General features: G+C 44.7%; 1 protein-coding gene across 2 annotated transcripts in view; it reads right to left on the bottom strand.

Annotated features, from left to right (window-relative positions):
* The window catches only part of BIN4 (double-stranded DNA binding protein), a 125,967-nt gene extending 104,263 nt beyond the window's left edge, over positions 1-21,704 (bottom strand). Inside the window, exons 1-4 of one of the 2 annotated variants that reach the window (XM_087666659.1) lie at positions 21,481-21,704; positions 20,563-20,934; positions 20,427-20,486; positions 20,274-20,324 (exon numbers count right to left, since the gene is read on the bottom strand). In XM_087666659.1, coding sequence (XP_087522785.1) covers positions 20,274-20,324; positions 20,427-20,486; positions 20,563-20,934; positions 21,481-21,543 — 546 coding nt within the window. In that variant the 5' untranslated portion in view covers positions 21,544-21,704. The remainder of the gene's footprint in view (positions 1-20,273; positions 20,325-20,426; positions 20,487-20,562; positions 20,935-21,480) is intronic. The other variant, XM_087666658.1, reaches the window with a different exon arrangement.
* Between the last annotated feature and the right edge of the window lie 251 nt (positions 21,705-21,955).

Genomic DNA, 21,955 nt, shown 5'->3' with positions numbered 1-21,955 from the left:
TTACTCCACTAGTTCGCTTGTATGGGCAAAGCTTGCAAGTCCATGGTCGAGATCCTCCACCACTCAAAGGGGGGTCAGCATTTACTTCTTCCCACCATGACCAATCATCAGACCTTCTTCCTCGACCACCAACCCGACGAGCGGGGCGGGAAGATGAAGCCATTTATGATTTTAGGCTGAAAATTGAAGGCCTTAGGTTCAAGAGTCGAGAGAAGGAAAAATTGAAGGTTGAAAATTGATTATTGAAGGCTCGAGAGAAGGGAGAAGGCTCAAGAGTCAAGACTCACTTAAGAGTCGAGAGAGAAGGGAAAGGGAGAGAAGGGAGAAGAAGAAGAAGGTTCATGGAAGAAGGAAAAAGAGAAGGGAGAAGTGAAGAGAAGGTAGAAGGAAGAAGAGAAGGAAGAGAAGAAAGAATAAGAAGAGAAAGAAAGAGAAGGAAGAGAAGGAAGAGAAGGAAGAGAAGGAAGAGGTTGGAGGTGGGAGGAGAAAGAAGAGAAAGAAGAAGAAGGAAGAGAGGGAAGAGAAGGAAGAAGGTGGCTGGGCCTAGGGGCAGGAGAACTGGGTCAGGCTGAGGCGGGAGCAGGAGAAATGGGCCAGGCGGGAGCAGGCGGGAGCAGACGGGACGCAGGCAGGAGCAGGCGGAACGAAATAGAACAGGGCGCAGGCGGAAACTGGGCGCGGGCAAAAACTGGGCGCAGGTCACTTTGCCACGTGGCCTGTTGCGTTCCCTGTCTGAAACGGGACAGGGAACGTTCCATTTTTTGGAAACACGGTCCGCGCCGGATACATGCCGGGGATGGCGATTCCGCGTGTCGGGGGGCCGTTCCGGCCGTTTCCTGTCACTATGTCAGAAGTGTATGATGCATTCTTGGCTTTTATTGCACTTGTTGAAAACCAGTCTAGTTGTAAAATTAAGACTCTCCGTTCGGACCCAGGGGGGGAATGCATGTCCTCTATGTTGAATTCCTTTTTGAAGCAGAAGGGCATTGTCCATCAGTACACTACTGCTTATACTCCACAGCAGAATGGGGTTGCAGAGAGAAAGAATCGGTCACTCATGAAGATGGCCAGATGTATGCTAAAGGCAAAGAGCTTGCCTCACAATTTTTGGATGGAAGCAATCATGTGTACTTGCCATGTTTTGAACAGATGCCCCACCAAAGCATTGAAGAAAATTACACCTTTTGAGGCTTGGAACAACCAGAAACCTTCTATTGGACACTTTCTACCTTTGGGTGCCTTGCATATGCACATATTCCAAAGGTACTTAGGAGAAAGTTGAATAACAAGGCTGTTAAATGCATTTTCATGGGATATAGCAGTGAGAGCAAAGGCTACAGACTCTATGATCCTATTTCTAAAAAGGTGTTTGTCAATAGGGATGTACTATTTGATGAAAAATCAGAATTGTCCCTGGCTGGTTTAGACACATATCAGGCTGCCCGTGATGTATTTGAAGGGCTGCTGCCCATTACATTTGGTGATTCAGCTGGAGTTTCAGCAAGTGAACTCAATGTTCAGCCAGCTGCTCCTTTGGAAAATGCAGAAAATCAGTCATTGGCTGATCTGAATATTCAGCAAAGTGCTGAAACTAAAATTCAGCAAGAGCTTATGCACAGTCAAGGGGCAAGAAAAATGCCTAAATGGTATTTACAGACTATGAAAGATAGTCATCTGGATGCACCCATGGTTGGTCGTACTAGAAGGCAAGCTCGTATGCATGATACTGTACATACCATGGAGTTCGTTATGGCAACAAGCACCCTTGATGATGAGGAGCCTGAATGTTTTGAGGATGCACAACAGAGTGTGCATTGGATGGCAGCAATGAAAGCTGAATTGGATTCTATCACTAAGAATCAAACATGGGATTTGGTGTCTGCCATTTGGGAAGAAAGCCATTGGAACAAAATGGGTCTACAAGCTGAAACGGAATGCAGATGGATCCATTGACAAATACAAGGCAAGGCTTGTAGCTAAAGGCTATACACAGAAAAAAGGCATTGACTATGAGGAGACATTTGCTCCTACTTCCCGTACAACGACCATCAGGTCTATGGTTGCTTTGGCTGCTCATTATGGATGGACTTTGCATCTGTTGGATATTAAAACTGCATTTTTACATGGGGAACTTCATGAGGAAGTATACGTACAGCAGCCCATTGGTTTTGCGGTTGAGGGCTTGGAACACTTGGTCTGCAAGCTGAAAAAAGCTTTGTATGGTTTGAAACAAGCTCCTAGAGCTTGGTATGCAAAGATAGATGCTTTCTTGCTTAGCCAAGGGTTCATAAACAGCTCATCTGAGTCTACCCTTTACGTATATAAAGAGGAGGGATCCATGCTGATCATTTGTCTTTATACTGATGATCTCTTGCTTATAGGGACACATGCTGATCAGATTTCAGCATTTAAACAAAATTTGCAGCAAACTTTTGACATGTTAGACTTGGGGTCTTTGCATCATTACTTGGGCATTCACTTCATACATGATGCTAGAGGTATTGGGTTATCACAGTCAAGATACATTAGTAAACTTCTTGAGAAGTTTGGCTTACAGGATTGCAAGCCAGTTTGTACACCAATGGAACCTAGACTTAAAATGTCATTACATGATGACAGTGATTTTTTTGATATACACACATATGCTCCAGCAGTTGGATGTCTTATTTACTTATGCAACACTAGGCCAGACATACAGTTCGCAATTTCAGCCCTAAGCAGATATATGCATCAACCACACATGTCACATTGGCAAGCTGTTAAGCGTGTCTTCCATTACTTGCAGGGTACTAGATCTCTTGGATTGCTTTATGCCAAGGGGGGACCATTGCAGTTACATGCTTACAGTGATTCTGATTGGGCTGGTGATTATGATTCACGTCACTCCACTAGTGGCAATTGTTTCTTTCTTGGCTCATCTTGCATATCATGGCTTAGCAAGAAACAGTCCACTATTGCCACATCGTCATGTAAAGCTGAATACAAGGCAGCTTTCACTACCACAGTTGAATGCGTATGGATTAGACACTTGCTTGCTGATCTGGATGTATATGTTACGGAGCCTACTCCTTTGTTCACTGACAGTCAGAGTGCCATTACAGTGGCACGGAACCCAATGTTTCATGCACGCACAAAACACATTGAGATACATTACCACTTTATCAGAGAGAGGCTACATACAGGTGATATCAGCTTTGTCTATTGTCCTACCACCAGTAATGTGGCAAACATCTTCACCAAAGCTCTTTCTCGTGAAAATTTTGAAGCATTTCGCAATGCTTTAAATTTGATCTCCTTTGGTGGCGGATGACCCTTGTACTCTTGATCACTCTTCACTCCAGGGGGGTTCGTTGGATATTTCACTCACGCCTCACTTACGTCTACGCTCACAAAGGAGTGTCGGTGATCAGCAGGACACTGGGACACTTTTTACTCTCAGTAAGAGAGGTTTTTTTCCCCAGACTTATGGTATTATTTCGTATGTGCTTATGACACACACTTACAGGCATTTATCGTGTTGGGTGTGAACACCCTCTTACAACCCTAAGGTTTAAGGATTGTACCTTGTACTTTCAGCTTTACACTCTTTCAGTCTATTGCACTGGGTGTCGTGCTTCACTCTCTACTATCTACTGTTTTTTTATGCTAAGCTTGATCCTTTCCTCTCTCACACCCCCATCATCGAACCAACTGATAGCCCCATCACAGGGGACCTGCAACCAACCTTCCTTCCGTGGATGGGTGGTAAATCCCTGATTACAACTTAATTACAGCAGCAAACAACAAATGCAAATCTGAAAATACAAATTTACCTACTGATCTTGGACAACACACACCTAATTGGCCCCAAAATTGGTGCCCCTTTCAATATTTCTTTAGGTTTATTGAAGAAGAAGTTGATTTAGATGGGATTCGCCCTATCCTCTTCGTAATCCAAACTCCCCTTGCTGTCCAAAGCGACCAGTAAGTCTTCAATCTGATTTACCCCCCTTGATTCGAACACTTAATTGACCTTCACCCACTTCATAGACGATGGAAATGCCCCAAACTCAATGGTGGCTAGTCCTCCATCTGAATCTAGCTGAAATTCACCTTCAGCCTTGAAAAATCCAAGTCTTGGAGCTTCCAATTTCTGGCACACTTCCCGAGGCTGCTGCTAAACCCTAATTTTTGCTGTAAATTAGGATTTACAACAGAGAAATTTGCAATTTCTCAGCCTTCAAGGGTCCAAATGTTGAGATCTTCTGAGCAAGGCTGTGAAATGACTAGGAGATGAGAGAGAAAGCTATAGAGAGAAAATTCAGAGTTTTATCACGAAGAATTGATTGAAAATCAATCAAATGCAGCTGCTGCCCTGCCACAACAGCTTGTAGATGCAACAAACTGAAGAAAATCGGTCATTTACTACTGTTGCCCTGTCTTAATAACCTTTAGATGCTGTCACCTGCTGTTGATTGGTCTTCTCCTCCCCCTGGCTGCCTCAAAAGGTCCTCCAATGGCTGCAAATCAAACCAGCAACATCTCCTCCCTCTCTCTTGCAGGCAAAATATACTAAAAATACCTCTCTCCAGCCTCTAAAGACGTTTTTCAATCTTGCATGGCCATTTTTGACAAGTGGCAACCTTCCCAAATGGTTTTTCCAGCATTATCCATAATTAAATATTAATTTTCAATCTTTAAATACTGAAAAATAATCTAATAATTATTTCGGTGCCCTGAAAAATAATGACTGGCCAATAATTAAATTGGCTAGGCAACTTCCATTCCTGAGTATTTCTGCGCTATCTTTGACCGTTAGATCGATATTAGGTACCATTAAACGCCACATCTCTAGTGTCACCAACTAACACTTACAGCCAAATGAATGACCTAGGTCAACAACTGACACCACATACCACCAAGTACCTGTACAACATAACTTATAGCAACTTTTGCCTTTGACATCCCATGATTTTCCTCGGGTCCCACACTCGTAAATTTACTTTAACCCCATTGCACCTCACATGTGCAACATTTACTTAATCATGTGATTAAAAATTAATCCACATGTTAAGTGAGGTTTTAAAAATACATGTCCTCATGACAGGACCACCCTAAACGCAACCACAGAGAGATACAAAGCCTCTCACTTACACCCACCTAGTCCACACCCTCATAGGACGTATCATTTGCAAATATAGATAATACGATACCATCATCAAGGAACACTACCTTGTCGCTTCAGCCTCTCTATGCTAGATAGACCCATAAGAGAGATCTTGGGATGAGAGTGCTTCCTGAGCAATTCCACATTGTATCTGGCTTAGACATCATTTTGTACTCATCAATTATGTATTGTTTACTTTTATTCCCATTTAGTTAGTCAGAGCATTAAACGGTAACTATTTTGAGACTTGGGAAATTCCTGGACTTTTCAAATGTAACATTTTGGTCTCATAGGCCGATTTGGCCTCTTGTAGACATCTCTTTCTCTCTCTCTCTCTCTCTCTCTCTCTCTCTCTCTCTCTCTCTCTCTCTCTCTCTCTCTCTCTCTCTCTCTCTCTCTCTCTCTCTCTCTCTCTCTCTCTCTCTCTCTCGTTTGGAAGTCCAACTGCCATACAGTCTCCAATCCGTCCGATTGCCACGGTCTCTAGTCTGGCAAGCAGTCCAGTCCAACTGCCACGCAGTCTCCAATCTGGCACACAATCTCCAGTCCGGCAATCTCTCTCTCGACTACCGCGCTCTCTCTCTGCACGCGTCAACAAAAAGCAGATGTGTGACTGGTGGAGATAGTGGATAGCTTCCAACTGACAGAGATAATGGACAGCATCATAGCAGTGGAGCTCTGACCAAGCAAGCCCCATCACCATCATCGCACGACCTTGATCAACAGTCCACCAACCATCGCCCGCCTGTTTTAGAGTCGTCCGACTCCCATCGCGTCCGAGTCATCCCCCCTTGGTCCCAGTCAACCCCACCTCGTCCGGGTCACCTGCCTTGGTCAAAACCCCCCCCCCCCATCGGTCCGAGTCACCTGCCCTAGTCCGAGGCACCCCTGGTCTACATCGCCGAAACACACCCCCCCCCCAAACATGGGCCCCACAAACTACACCTAAGGCGCAGAACTTGCCTGCTGAGGTGTAGAACTTGCCCGCAAAGATGTCAGGATCCGCCAATAAAGACCAAAGAGTGTCCCCACGCACGAGAGGGGAAAAGAGTGAAAAATACTCAGCCCTTTGGAGTAGCGCCGACAAGGTGAAAGACAGCCATGTACAGAAGAGCATCGAGGCGCTCCGCGACATCTGTAAGATCCAAGACCAAGACATGGACAACATCAAGGAAATGATGAGGGCCATGTGTGACAAAGCCATCAAGCAAGTAAAGGAGGAGACAATCCGCAAGATGCAAGAGTGGAAGAATGAAATTTATGAAGAGATCAAAGCTCACTTCACATCTTGGCAAGTGGACATCGAATCCTCTCTCCAAGAGAGGAACCGAGCCATTGCAAAACTCCAACAGGAAATTACCAACTGCAAGAGCCAACTCGTCGACCTCGTTAGGAAGGAAGAAGGGGAGATCAAAGACTCAATGCCTCAGAAGGTCCAGTCAGAAATTAACGAGATGAAGACCAAAATGATGAAGGAGATCAACATATGGGCAACGGTCGTGAAACAGGCATAAGTTGACACAACAAAACACTCCAAATGAATCGAAGTAGCAAAAAAGACCCCCGCAAAGGAGTTCATCAACGCAGCCATCGAGAAAGAGAAGAGGAGGAAAATCAGAGGCTTCCATGTCAAGGTGGTCGGGTGGAAAGAGGAAAACAGCCCTATGGAGGATGCCAAAGGCATTTGTGAGAAAATGGGGATGGAGGACCCCTCCCTCGTGGAAAAGGCATGAAGGGTAGGCAAGGAGTCAGCAGACAAAGGACGGCCCCTCATCCTTAAATTTAACAACTTAAGAGTCACGATGCGCCTTCCTCTCCAAAAGAACAACCCTCAAAGGACAAAAAATATATCTGGAAGATGACCTCACCCCAGCCCAAGTAGCCCACAGACGGGAATGTATGCCATAGATCATGGAGGCACGCAAGGCAAGCAAATGGACAGTCTATCGGGACGGGCACATCATCATCATGAAGCGCCAATGATGGGGCGCAGCCTATGAGATACAATTGAGATTTGCAATGTGGAACCATAATGGAGCCATGAGAACAAATGTTGGGCTCTTCTACGAAACCTTCATGGGCAGGGACATAGTCATGTATATCGAGACACACCAGAGCCCAGGCACGCACCTACCAACAGTGAGAGGCTACAAATGGGAGTCAGCGTGCCGCCCCCGGGCCAGATCCCAAGGGGGGACCAAAGGGCCAAGGGGAGTGGCAGTACTCTATACATACAAACTGCCCATGGGATATATATGTCGTAGTATGCTACTTCACCCCGGCAAATTCCCCGTATGAGACAATGGGAGCGTTGTCCCCGTACCTACCCATATATGAGGATATCATACACTACTCGAGCATAGGAGACGTCTTGTTGACGAGGGACTTCAAAGCCCACACAGTGCAAAGCCAAGTCCCCTTCTTTGAGAGCGAAGACCACATGTACTGAGAGCTGGCACCAGAGGAGTTGGGGATCAGCTAGACATCACAGGACACAGCTGAGTGCACAAAGTATGGAGACTATTTACTAGCACTAGGAGGGGCACACAAACTAGCCATCCTTAACGGCCTGGCTAGATGGCTTGGGTCTAATGTACTCACATGCTTTCCACATAAGCATGCATCCAGAGGCTCGGGAAGAGGCAGCACAATGGACCACCTATTAGGGTCGCCTCCCTGATCCTGGACATACAGGCCTTCAACATCTCACCACACCCACTAGCGATAGCTGCAGACCACGCATACCTCCAATTTAGCATCACATGTAATTATGAGGGGACCCCCCCAGTGAGCAGCCCTCAAAGATTCCCCAAATACCACTTCACCAGGACAACAGCAAGTGCCTACTCAGATCATCTGTACTAGAGCCTACAAGAGATGGACCCACACACACCCCTGGAGGAGTTCACGACACAATTGGCCAGGACCCTTCACACATCAACCGCCTACTTCCCCCACACATGTCCCCACTCCACCCCTCCTAGCAAGAATGCCCCCATAGAATAGCTAGTACGACGAGGAATGCAAGGAAACCCGCCTCCACCTCTCCAACAAGGGGAAGCCAAAGGGACATACACACACCGCCAAGCCCACACGATCTTCCGTCACCTAGTGCGAAGGAAAAAGCGGGCATACCTATCTAGGCTAGAGCATGAGTTTTATCAGCTATTCCTAGGGCACAACGGCAAGGAGGTATGGAAAGTGTTCCAAGCACCCCGAGTAGAGACACCCATTACCTCCCCACAGACGTGGCATAGCTACGCCACCTCACTATACCACGTGCCAAGACAACCCCCCCTACCTCGGCTGCCAGAGGACAGGCCAACTACCTCCACCTTCTTCAAGACTGAAACGGTCCGTGATGCCATTGACAGACTCCAAAATGGTCAGACCTAGGACCACACGGAACTAATAGTAAAACACCTCTCATTCACTAGAGATACCATCGCCCCCCTCTTAGCCCACCTATTCAACAGGGCACTATGTGAAGGCTTCCGAGTCAGTTGGTCAGCTAATACAATAGTACCAATCCTAAAGGCTAGAGACCCCATGGTCCCCACAAACTACCGAATGGTCATGGTCGGCCATGTGTTGTGGCTAAGCTCTATGGATCCATCTTGGAGCATAAGTCAAGCAAAAGGGCGGAAACATACCTACACTGGGCACGGGGGCAAGCCGGCTTTAGGAGAGGCTACTCTACACTTGACCACATCCTCACACTCCGAGCCATCATTGAAAAGAACAGGGCACAGGAAAAGCGGGTGTATTGTTGCTTTGTGGACTTCCGCAAGGCCTTTGATACAGTTCCCCGAGCCAGACTCATGCAGAGATTGTAGGCGCTCGAGTCCCAACAGAGATGAGATGGGAAATCCTGGCTCTATACGAGTCTGTCTCACTGGACGCGGGTCCGAGCACCCGGAGGGCTGTCAGAGGAGATTATTAGCAATATTGGTGTAAAGCACGGATGCCCCCTCTCCCCCACCCTATTCGGGCTCTACATTGACGAGATATCAGATTATGTGGACAGACTTGGAGGGGAGGGGTCCTACCAGGGGGGGCCACTAATACCCATGCTACTATGTGCAGATGATATAGTCCTCCTCTCTAGCACGCCGGAGGGACTACAGCGCCACCTAAACACATTACGAACCTTCTGCCAGGACAGGGACCTCATAGTGAACCTGGGAAAAACCAAGATCATGGTATTCAGCACATCTACCCAATGGATTCGCCGGTCAGTGTCCCACTTCAAATATGCAGAGGATATAGTCGAGGTGGTCCAAAAATATGTTTACCTGGGAATCGCATTCTCAGAGCCGAGATTCACCCCGAGGAAGGCCGCGGCAAACAGACTGACATGCGGCTACGCTACTCTGGGATCTATGGAAAGCCAATGTGCACGTCTACAATTTCACGAACCTCAGACAAAGCTATGGCTCTTTGATACCTTGGTCACACTAGCACTTCTGTATGGGGTCCCGATATAGGGATCTAGCCTCTACCATACACGTCAAACCACACAAGATCAGCCATTGCTCGAAGGAGAGGAGAGATGAAGGATGGGAGCAAATGGAACACCCCCTGGTGATGATGATCTCCCGGCTAATCAGGAGTAAACCATCAATACCACATGAGATCGTGAGGGCAGAATTGGGAGCACCACCTATAGTGGCAAAGGCCCTATCCCAAACGGTGACCTTCTTGCACAGGCTTTGGAGCCGACTACGACACAGATACTCCTGCCTCGCACTAGAATCATCCAAACAACTCACATCGCAAGGGGACCCTGAATGTTGATACACCTGTACTCAAGCCTGGCTGCAGATGCATATGGGCTACACATGGACCACCTCTCGCCCCTATAATATAGTCTGGACTGCCCCCACCTGAAGATTAGCCGAGAGGAGCTGAACCGCGTCATTAGGGCGGATATTATTCAGCTACACACAGTCAGGACATGGGTGTTACCAGCCGAGGATCTGGGGACGATGGCCTTCTACAGAGAACACCTCCTACGCCTCACACCTGACGGCTTCATTATACGCTCGAGATACATGGATGTACACCTATCCCATGGGGTCTGAAGTGCCATCGGGAAACTCCGTACGTCATCACACCAACTACGGATCGAGACAAGCAGGTACGGAGCGGACTCTCTCCCCCCAGAGAACAGGATCTGCCAACTGGAGCCAGAGACAGAAGAACACTACATATGTAGATGCCCGGTGTACTACGAGATCACATGCCGCTTCCACTGTCTCTTCAAGGAGGGATTCGGACCAGTATCCCAAACACTAGACTTCCCCGACCAAAAATGCCTCGGGCTCTTCCTCGTGGAGCTACGCCAACATAAAGACCACCTTCTACGGGTCCAGGACGGGAACACATAGCGATGCACCCTCCAAGAGTTCTACAGGCCCTTGGCCACCCCCTCTACAAGAAGGATTGCAGCCAACAGACTAGTGGCCCCACCCCGAGGAGTCACCTTGGATAGAGCTACAAAGAGAGGTAGAGCTCGCCGCTCACACCCAACAGGTCCACGCCACCACAGGAGACATTACCTACAAATACAGCGGATACTACAGCACCACCGAGGAGCCATACCCCACACCAGTTTCACGAGCCTCAAATGAAGCTCTCTCTCTCTCTCTCTCTCTCTCTCTCTCTCTCTATTGCTCGGGCTAGAGCTAGACCCTCCATACCCACATGAGATTGTACCATTTGGAGCTCATTGTTACTAGATAGAGCTCTATGTTTACACATAGCCATAGTTAGTTTCCTTTTTTATTTTGCTTTGTGCTACATATTTTGCCCAGACAGCTGTACCATCATACACATGATTGTAACTCATGGTCTCATAGGTCATTTTGGCCTTTTGTAGACGTTAGTATATCATTTCATTTCTCTCTCTCTCTCTCTCTCTCTCTCTCTCTCTCTCTCTCTCTCTTCGTGAAGATAATTGAATTAAGTAGTAAATATTTACATCAGACCATCAATCTCTCTGTATCTCTTACTTTCTGTTACATCAGACCATCAGGTCATCCAAGAATCTCTCTCTCTCTCTCTCTCTCTCTCTCTCTCTCTCTCTCTCTCTCTCTCTCTCTCTCTCTCTCTCTCTCTCTCTCTCTCTCTCTCTCTCTCTCTCTCTCTCTCTCTCTCTCTCTCTCTCTCTCTCTCTCTCTCTCTCTCTCTCTCTCTCTCTCTCTCTCTCTCTCACACATTCATATATATAGGGTCGATGGAGAGCCAGTGCCCATGCATACAGTTTCACGAGTCTCGAATGAAGCTCTCGCTCTTTAAAACTTTGGTCACACTAGCACTTCCATATGGGACCCTCGTATGGGGATCAAGCCTCTATCTCACGACAAATGATTCAAAGGAAGCCCTCTGTACCACATGAGATTATCAAACTAGAGATGGGAGCACCACCCATAGTGGTGGCAGAGGCCCTCATCCAAGCAGTGAGACTTTCCTACATAGGCTCTGGACCTTGCCAAGATAGTTACTCCCGACTTGCACTAGAGTCATCTAGATAGCTAACATTACAAGGAGGTACTAAGTGCTGCTATGCTCAAACAGAGGCATGGTTATGGTGGCTACATGGGTTACACATGGATCACCTCCAACCATTACAATACAACTTGGATTGCCCTCACTTGGAGCTCAACGAGAGGAGCTGAATTGCATCATCAAGATGGACATTATTCAAATACACGAGCCAAGACATGGGTGACACCTACTGAGGATTTGGGGACAAAGATAGCTTTCTACTAGAAGCATCTTCTATACATATCCCCTAATGGCTTTGTTGTCCCTGCCCGAGATACATGGATGCACACTTGTCTCACGATGTACGATGTGAAATTGGACCACTCCGTACATCCTCACACCAATTGTAGATCAAGATAGGTAGACACGGCACAAACTCCCTCCCCTCGAAGGTCAAGATTTCCCAACTCTGTCAACTCGACTGAGAGATAGAGGAGCACTACCTATTCAAATGCCTAGCATACTATGAGATCCGAGGGCGCTTCCATTGTCTATTCACAGAGGGACTTGGACCACTATCCAAGGTGATGAATTTCCTAATTAGTGATGTCTGGGGCTCTTCTTACTAGAGCTTTACTACCACAAAGGGCACCTCTTATGGACCCAAGAGCAAAGACATAGAGCCACACAATAGTGCATACTCACGAAGTTTTACAGAGTATTGACTACTCCCTCCACTACATAGCCCCCATTGGAAAACCATTGGGGACCATCCTAGACACATCCACAGATAGAAGCAAAGCTCGTCACCCGCACCCAACTAGCCCATGCCCTCACAAGAGGCGTCATCTACAAATACAAATGATACTAGACCATCATCGAGGGACCCTATCTCACCATTTTTGCCTCTCTATGCTAGATGAACCTATGAGAGAGATCTTGGGATGAATGCTTCCTGAGCAATTTCACATTATATTTGGCTTAGACATCATTTTGTACTCATCAGCTATATATTGCTTCTTGTTTATTTTCCATTTAGTTAATCATAGCATTATATGACAACTATTTTGGAACTTGAAAAATTCCATGACTTTTCAAATCTAACATTTTGGTCTCATAGGCCGATTTGGCCTCAAATTCATCAATCGCGTTTGGCCCGACAACCTCCAATAATTTCACCTCGCCTAACCCTCCACATCAAACATGAATTGTCGTTTTACTTCACCTCACCCTCCGCATCAAAAGCAACTTGCCTCCCAACTTACGAACACAACCTAGTCTTCAGTCGCCATGTGCCTACCCTACCCTAGACCCACCTAGCCTACCCCACCTTCTTGCACTCACCACCCTAGACCCATCTACCTCCCCCCACCTACTCAATATCACTAGTTCCAATCTAAACACCATGGCGTTCCGATGATTGTCCTGGAGCAAACATACAACAATTGAGTCTTCGAGATACAATGGGGTCCCCAAGAAAAGCCACAAATCCACACTAGGAAATAAGAACAAGAAATACTCAACTACTTGAAGCCACAACAACAAGGTGACGAACTCCCACATGAAGAAGGGCCTACAGGCGCTGCAAAATCTATGGGAAATATCAAAGAGATGATGATAACAATGTGTGATGAAGCCATACAATAAATCAGGGAAGAGATGGCTAAGAAGATCCAAAAATGGAAGAGCAAAATATACAAGGAGATTACAGCATATTTCACCTCTTGGAAGACCGACATTGAAGTGTCTCTCCAAGAGAGAAATAGGATGATTGAAAAACTCCGGCATGAGATCACTGAATAATTGAAACCAACTTGACATCCTTAAGGAGGGGGAAATCACTGAAGCAATGCCCAACAATGTGCAAACCAAAATAGATGAGCTGCAGACACACATGATGAATGAGATTAATACATGGGCGACCATAGTGAAACAAGCACAAGCAAAGGTGGCTGAAAACTCCAAATGGATCAAAGTGGCAAAGAAGACGCCAACAAAGAAGGAAGAGCTCATGAATGTAGCACTTGAAGAGGAGAAGTGAAGGAAAATTAGTGCCTTGCACATCAAGGTGGTCGGATGGAAAGAGGGAGACAGCCCTCTGAAGATGGCAAGAGCATATGTGGAAAAATGGGAACGGAGGACCCCTCAATGGTGGAAAGCGCATGCAAGGATCTAGAAAAGGGCTATTCCCATATCATCAATTTGGTGATTTAGAGTCACGACGAGTCTTCCTCTCCAAAATGAAGGCTCTCAAAGGAGAAAAAGTATAACTTGAGAATGATCTCACACTCCCCAGGTAGTCCACTGTAGGGAGTGCATGCTGCAGATTATAGAGGCCCGCAAAGTGGGAAAATGGGTAATATATAGAGACAGGCATATCATTATCACAAATAGACACCAATGATGGGGCGCGGCCTATGAGACACATTTGAATTTCACAATATGGAAATGTAATGGAGCCATGAGGATGGATGCAGAGCTATTCTAGGAGACCTTCACTGACAAGGACATCATCCTACATACAGAGACACTAAAGTTCGTGCATGCACTTGCCAAGTGTGAGTGGCTATAGATGGGAGATGGCATGCCATCCTAGAGCCTGATCACGAGGGAGGACCATTGTGTTGTATTGGGAGGAGCTACAACACATAGTAAAGGTCATACGGAGAGATGAGGAAGCTCACTTCATGTGGATCCAGATACAAATCGTCCCCTGTGATATATACATAGCAATGTGCTACTTTGCTCCAACACATTCTCCATATGCACTCCAAGAGGAATCCCTCCAATGAGTAGCTGTCATGGGGACATGAAATTTGTGAAATGCTTTGATTATCCTAGTAACATTTGATTAATTTAATAATCAAATATGCAAGGTTGTAAAGCACATGTGATGCACATGGCAATTATTTCATGGTTAATGGCCAAGGACCCTAAGGAGTCAAGGGATGTCAAAGGCAAAAGTTGTGACAAGTTATGCCAACTGGGCTTTGGTTGTCACTTGGTGTCAATTTTGACCCTAGGACAGTTAATTTGTCTTTAAGTGTCAATGGTAACACTAGGCGCTAGGCATTAATTAATTAATTAATGCCAACTGAGATTGGGGACCACTCCAAGTTGCAAATGGCTTGGCCAATTTAATTATGGATGGGCACATTTAATTTTAAGCAATGTCAGAAGGACTAAAATTAATTTTTAAAATTAGTAATACTGAAAATTGATTTAATGGTGGGAGATTGCTGGATAAATGGGATTAGAAGGCTGCCACTCAGCAAAAATACCCATGCAACTGGAAAAAATGTTTTTGGGGTTGGTGGGGAGGCATTCAATGCATCCAAGCTATGTGAGAGAGCAGAAAAGAGTTGTTGATCAGTTTTCAGGGGCTGATTTCAGCCATTGGAAGCAGAGGACAGCAGCTTGGAGGCCAAAGGAAGCAGGTGATAGCACTTATGAGGCCATCAGCTGCTGGCGACAGCATTTAGAGGCGCACGCAACAGCATTTTAGGCCTCTCCAAGCAACACGCAACAATCTCTGGGCAAATCCAAGTAGGGCAACAGCTTTTGTTGATGCTTCTCCACAAAGAAATTCTGGAATCTCTCTCTACAGCCTTCCCTCACCTTCTCCAACTTGGTCTCAAACCATCTCCACATTTCTCAGCCATTTGGAGCAGATCTCAACCAAATTTGGTGGACACCATGGAGAATTCTGCTGTAAACCCGGAATTTCTGCAGAAATTAGGGTTTAGCAGCCCATCAGTCAAGGGCATCGTACACTGAAATCAACACCTGAAATTGAAAGAATTGCCAAGGATTTCAGATGCTAGCTCATCCATTGTGAATTGGGATAGCATTTGGCCAATTGGGGTTCCATTTCTGCAAGTCCTGGGCGAAAATCAAGGGACAATTGCCCCAATTGCTTGCTAATTGTTTGTACAGCAAGTGTTGGGATGTAAAGGTCCTTTATTCACCTCCGTGTATCTTACACGTGTATTATTATGTTGTACATGTGAATGCACCCTTACACGCCCTAAGTATAAATACATTTTATTCTTTGTGTACCAACACATTGTTGGTACATCCAAAATCATATCGTACTCTCTCTCTGTCGCTCTCAATCACCTGCACACTCCTGCTGCAAATCTTCACGCTTCCTCTATCCCCGCACTCAACAACTGATATCAGAGCCACATTGGTTCGCGCAAGCCACAGGCATTAGTCACCAGCTACAAGCTCGATAGGTGAGAAGTTGTCAACCAAGCTACAATCACAAGAAGAACTTGTGTGCAAAAGACCAGCACAGGCGTCGTGTAGAAGACTGGCCGGCAGCCAGTGGTAGGTCGACAAGGAAACCACGCGATAGGAGACGCGGGCTGCAGGTGCACGTGGGGACCAACGTGGAGGCCGTTGCGTGACAACAGGGTCCAGCGGAACACAAGTGGGCAGCCGAAAGGGGCGCGTGGTGATGGGGTCCAACAGGGCGCTAAAGGGCAAGCGACAACTCGCGATGCCAACGGGCAGGCGATAGGCGTCGCATGATTGATGTAACGAGACGACAGGTCAACGAACCCCCCCCCCCCCCCCCAAAAACCTCTTTTAAATTAGAAATTTCCAACTCATTTTTACTTCTCCCCTTCCGAGCGTTCACACACATAAGCATAGATCTTAAATCTGTACAAATCTACTTCGGGAAATTTGGGGCTTTTCCCAGATTTGATATTGTTTATGCTTGACAGTGACATTTGTGTCAAAAATTGCAGACATTGTGCATGTTGACCTCAATTAAATTGGGGATTTTGCCAAATTTGTTGGAATTTTGCTCATCCGAGTAAAATTTCCTGACATTGGACCTGGAAAATTTGGGGCTTTTCATGGATTGATGAAATTTTGCTTAGCTGGTCAGATTGGCTGACATTTACGCACTATCGAACCTGGAAATTTGGGATTTTGTGCAGATTTTGGTAAATTTCTGCAGTATTTGCCCATGTGGTGGCTGGTTTATGTAAAAACAACAGAGGTTTATTCCTGGTTAGGCAAGAACAGCAATGTATTTGCTGGTTTAGCTTGTGCTCTTGCAATTAAATGCTTTTACACTTGTGTTTGTGATAAAAATGGCAGCAACTTCTTCCAATTCTAACATTAAGAGTTTGATGGAAATCAAACGGTTTGATGGTCAAGCTTATGACCTTTGGAAAGACCGTATGCATGGCATATTCTTTTAAAAGGATTGTGAGGATGCTTTGCAGCAAGATAAACCCACACAAATGTCCGATGCAGAGTGGGCCAAAGTCAATAAAAAGGCTGTGGCTTATACAAAGATGGGTGTCACTGACGACATTTTGACAGACATTAAGGGCTTAGATATTGATCATGCAATATAGAAAAAGTTGAAAACTACCTATGAGATCACCACACCTCTTAATCAAGTGCATTTAATGCGCAAGTTAGTGAATATGCGGTTGGATGAGTCCAAGCCTACAGTTGAGCACTTGAGTGCATTTACTGGTATTTTAAATCAGCTCAAGGATGCTAATTTGGATTTTGATGATAAGTTGAGGGCAATCTTTCTGATCATGCCACTGCCTTATTCTTGGCCCCAATCTCTCATATGATGGTGTGAGGGGTTCAATCTTGAATGAAGAAATTAGACATAAGTCTAGTGGAGAAAAAGCAACTCAGCTTACAATGTTAGAGATAGGCCTGAAACGAAAAATGCAAATGCTGGTCAGAGAAGCAGAAGCAAGAGCAAAGGAAAGGAAAAGAGTGATGTTACTTGCTATCAATGTGGTCGGAAGGGCCACAAGAAGCCTGATTGCAGGTACTACAAGAAGAAACAAGAGAGAAAGAAGAGTTCAGGAGACAAAAAGAAGAAAGAGGATAAGATAGATGCATAGGAGGCAACCAAAGGCAAGGAAAAGACCAATGTGGCCTCCAGTGTAGTCATAGAGAAGCTCTTGGATGCAAAGGCTAATGTACTATGTGTAGTAGATTATAATGCTCTTGTATGTCACATGCACGATATGCATGTGATTGATGCACTTTTGTCAGTTGATGATAGTGTCACTCAGACTTGGATTGTAGACTCTGGTGCCTCTTTTCATGTAACTCCTTGCTTGGAGTGTTTTGCTATGTTCAATGCAAGCAGTTATGAAAAAGTATATCTTGGAAATAACAATGCTTGCAGCATTGATGGGATAGCCACTGTACACTTGTCTTTGGATAATGGGCAAGAGCTTGTGTTGAAAGATGTCAGATATGTGCCTGGCATCAAGAAGAGTTTACTATCTGTTAGACAGCTTGACTTGCATGGTTACACTACACTGTTTGGTGGTGGTTTGTGGAAATTGAAAAAGGGTTCCATGCTGATTGAAAAAGGAACCAAGAAGAGCACATTGTATTGTTTGCACTATAAAGCTTTGAATGGCAAGTTTCTAAGCTGTCATTGGAGTTGTGGCACAAGAGATTAGGCCATATGAGCTAGAAAGGACTCGATGTTCTTACCTCTTTGAAGAGGGTTGATGGAAAAGGCTCTAAACTTGATTTTTGTAATGAATATCAGTTTGGAAAGAAAATGAAAAATTCATTTTACTTTGGTGTCTCCCGTAAGCCCAATGTCTTAGACTTACGGCATTCTAATGTATATGGTATGCCTTGAAATTGTTGGGTGATATTGCATATTTTATCTCTTTTATTGATGATTGCTCCAGGAATATTTGGGTTTATCTGTTGAAAAAGAAAAGTGAAGTATTTGCTGTTTTTAAAACTTTTCATACGTTTGTGACCACTCATACAGGTAGAAAGTTGAAATGCTTGAGAACTAATAATGGGAGTGATTTCACATCTACTAAGTTTAAATCTTTTTGTGACTTGCATGGAATCAAGAGGGAGCTTACAGCTCCTTACAGCCCTTCTTCAAATGGTGTAGCTGAAAGATACAATAGGACTTTATGTGAGAGAGTACGGTGCATGATGTCCACTGTTAATCTCCCTCATAAATTTTGGAGGGAGGCACTTAAAACCGTGGTTCACATTTGCAACCGCTCTCCAAACAAGTCCTTAAATAATGGTCTCCAAACAAGTCCTTAAATAATGGCATCCTTGAGGAGGTTTGGTCTGGCAAATCGGCCTCATATGACCATTTAAGTATATTCGGTTGTGATGCTTTTGTGCATGTTAGAGATAAGTTTAAGAGTAAACTTGACCCGAAATCCACCAAAGGCGTTTTCATGGGCTATGGTGATGAGGGTGAATTTAGCTATAGAGTGTGGTTACCACAGTCCAAGAAAATTGTTCGCAGCCATAATATTGTGTTTAATGAGACGAAGCTGCTAAAAAGTACTTTAGCCTCTGATAAAGACATGCAAAAGGTCAAATTTCAGAATTTGAAGTCACCTATTACTTCAAATGATGAGCCTCATGATGTTGTACCACAGTTGAAACTGATAATCAGCCGGTTATTTTTTAACCAAATGATGATGAACAGCAAATAGAAGCACAAGGAGGTCATGGACAGCAAGATAGACTTGCTAATTATGAAAATGCAGGTGCTGGAAATGAAAATGAAGGTGCTATACAGCATGAACAGCATGCTGAAAATGGCTTACAACAGCCAATAAATGCTGAAAATAACATGTCTCTCCAGATGTAGACCCGATTCTTGAGAATGTAGATCATTGGGTACGCAAGCTACACGCTTAAGAAAGCAGCCACATAGGTATGACCCCTCTTTGCACTATGTGATGCTTACAAATGAGGGTGAGCCCCTTACATATAAAGAGGCCAAGTTATGCAAATTTAGTAGTAAGTGGGAGCTAGCTATGCAGGAAGAGATTAAATCTCTGTATGCTAATGATACTTGGGATCTTGTGTCGTTGCCCAAAGGAAAAAGCCTCTTGATTGTAGCCTATTATGACACACATTATTGTTTTGCTGATATTTATATTCCCCCCTCTCTTTTTTTGTACAGGGTAATTGTATTAATTACCAAAAAATAATCTCAAAAGTACAACATGAAGACCAAGAGTACAAAGATACAGTATGACCAAAAGTAGAAAGGAACTAGATGGCCTATAAGGGAGCCGAAGAAACTACAATGTGCCAACAAAGCAAATCATGTAGAGGAAGAATATCTACTAACTCAATCACATCAAGCTACCAATGAAGAAGACCTCTCCCTCCCTCCCTCCCTCCCTCCCTCCCTCCCTCCCTCCCTCTCTCTCTCTCTCTCTCTCTCTCTCTCTCAATCAATCAATCAATCAATCAAGTGGCTACCTTAGTGGCAAGTCATTTATTTTATTAACCCATTGACTCAAGTTCAAATCCCTGTTTTTCCTACATCTATACTAAATGACTGTGCGAAATGCAAGAGTTGAAACCAAGACCTTTTGGTTACCACATGTTCAACTTAACCAATTGAGCTACACCCGTGTCAGCTCTGTGTGTTTGTGTGTCTGTGTGTGTGTGTGTGTGTGTGTGTGTGTGTGTGTGTGTGTGTGTGTGTGTGTGTGAGAGAGAGAGAGAGAGAGAGCATGCATAAGCACACATGCACACAACACATGTGCACACACATATATGATTACATTAAAACAACATCATGGGCATTTTGAAGTACTTTCAGTATTAAGATGGGAATCATTGCTACCTTGGACCGGTGGACCTTATCCCCAAACACCAATGGTAGTGTAGATAAAACCTACATCGATAGCAAACATATGATAAGCATACTTTTTAACAGTCCTTTATTCTTTGATTAAATATCCATGAGACATTTTTCACAAAGAAGAGAGGCACACACACGCTTTGTACGTCTCTCCTGCCCTTCAGTTGCATCTTCTTCATGTGCACCCTCTTCATCCTGGGAGGAAGAAAAAGGTTGGCATGGACTTGACTGAGAACATGTTGGAGCTTCTATTAATAAATTGCTTTCATACCTTTACCAATCCTCCAAGTGGAGAAACGATGTTGATTTGATCCTCTTGATCCAGCAAATTTTTCTTGTCCTTCACCTTTTTTTTGGACTCCTTTGCTTTGACTTCGGACCCCTTGTTTACCTTAGTCCTTGTAGAAATAATTTTCTTCTCTTCCTCACTTTCCTCAGGATCAGAATCCAAATTTACTAAATCACCACCTTGGACTTTTGGCTTTACATCAGACAATTTAGCTGAATCAACCTCTTCTTTTATGTCCTCACAGAAACTAGATTCAGTCTTCCCAACACCCTTCAAAGTTTGTTTCAATTTTGTGTCATCGGAAGATGACGAGAGTGAAGAGGAAGAGAAGGTTCCGAAGCCCTTTGAAGGAGTCTAGACACCCAACAAAAAGAGGGACACGGTAAGGCAAGGTTATAACATAATTATTGCAATAATATGCATACCTGAGGAAATATAGAAGTAAAGCAGTGCATGTCAGGATATGAACTTTTACAGATTTTTGATACAGCATGGAAGATTAGTAATTAATTCAACGTATGAAAATTTAAAGCAGAACACAAACGAGTCACATGGACGGCTATACGAGGCCACAGCTGCATATGGCAGATCACTTGAAGCAATGCAATCAGTAATTCTACAATATTGCAAACACGTTTCTCTACTGAGATTGATGTTCATCGGTACTGCAACTAGGACAATAAGATAGATTCCAAAAATCCGGATCACAGATTGTTTCCACATAACGCCGCGATCACATCACATTGATGATGAATGGCGGACTTACCTCATCTTTGGCCATTTATGCAGTCAAAAAACGAAAACGATTCTGCTCGAGGAATTCAATGCAGACACAAAGAATTAACATGTCATGCTGAAATTCAATGCAGCGTAAGAATGCCAGTGATAAAGACAGAATACCTGGAAACTACGCAGCCAGTCAGGAGAAGCCTCTCTGTCAGGAGGAGGAGGGCTGTCCATCATGTCGATGCCGGCAAGCTAAGCTAGGTTCGGATTAATGCCGTGATCCCATATCTAAATCCTGGCTTTGTCACCCGCAGCCCCCTCGTACATACCTGAACTCCCGCCACCACGAAAGTCGAAAACTCGAGACAGTGCGAACTATTTTGCTCATTACCAATTTAATTCAGCTTGTTACCTTTATATTTAATGTACATATAACTTTCAGCTTGTTATGAGGATCCTACATCTATGTCTACATTCTTTCATAAACTACATCCACCAAAAGTTGGCAAAGGGAGGGTGTTAGATATGTGGTATTTGCTCTCGCAACTATAGTTAAAGCGAGGGTAAATGGAGGGTTGTGAAAGATAGCTCGATGATAAAAATAGGCCACTAAATCTACCAGGGTGCACCAAGAACACAGATAACTATG

This window comes from Lygodium microphyllum, chromosome 25 (assembly GCF_053477565.2).
Source record: "Lygodium microphyllum isolate KBCC chromosome 25, Lygodium_microphyllum_v1.1.10, whole genome shotgun sequence".
Classification (NCBI taxonomy): Eukaryota; Viridiplantae; Streptophyta; class Polypodiopsida; order Schizaeales; family Lygodiaceae; genus Lygodium; species Lygodium microphyllum.
The sequence above is the reverse complement of the archived record's forward strand: the minus strand, read 5'-3'. Positions and strand labels throughout refer to the sequence as shown.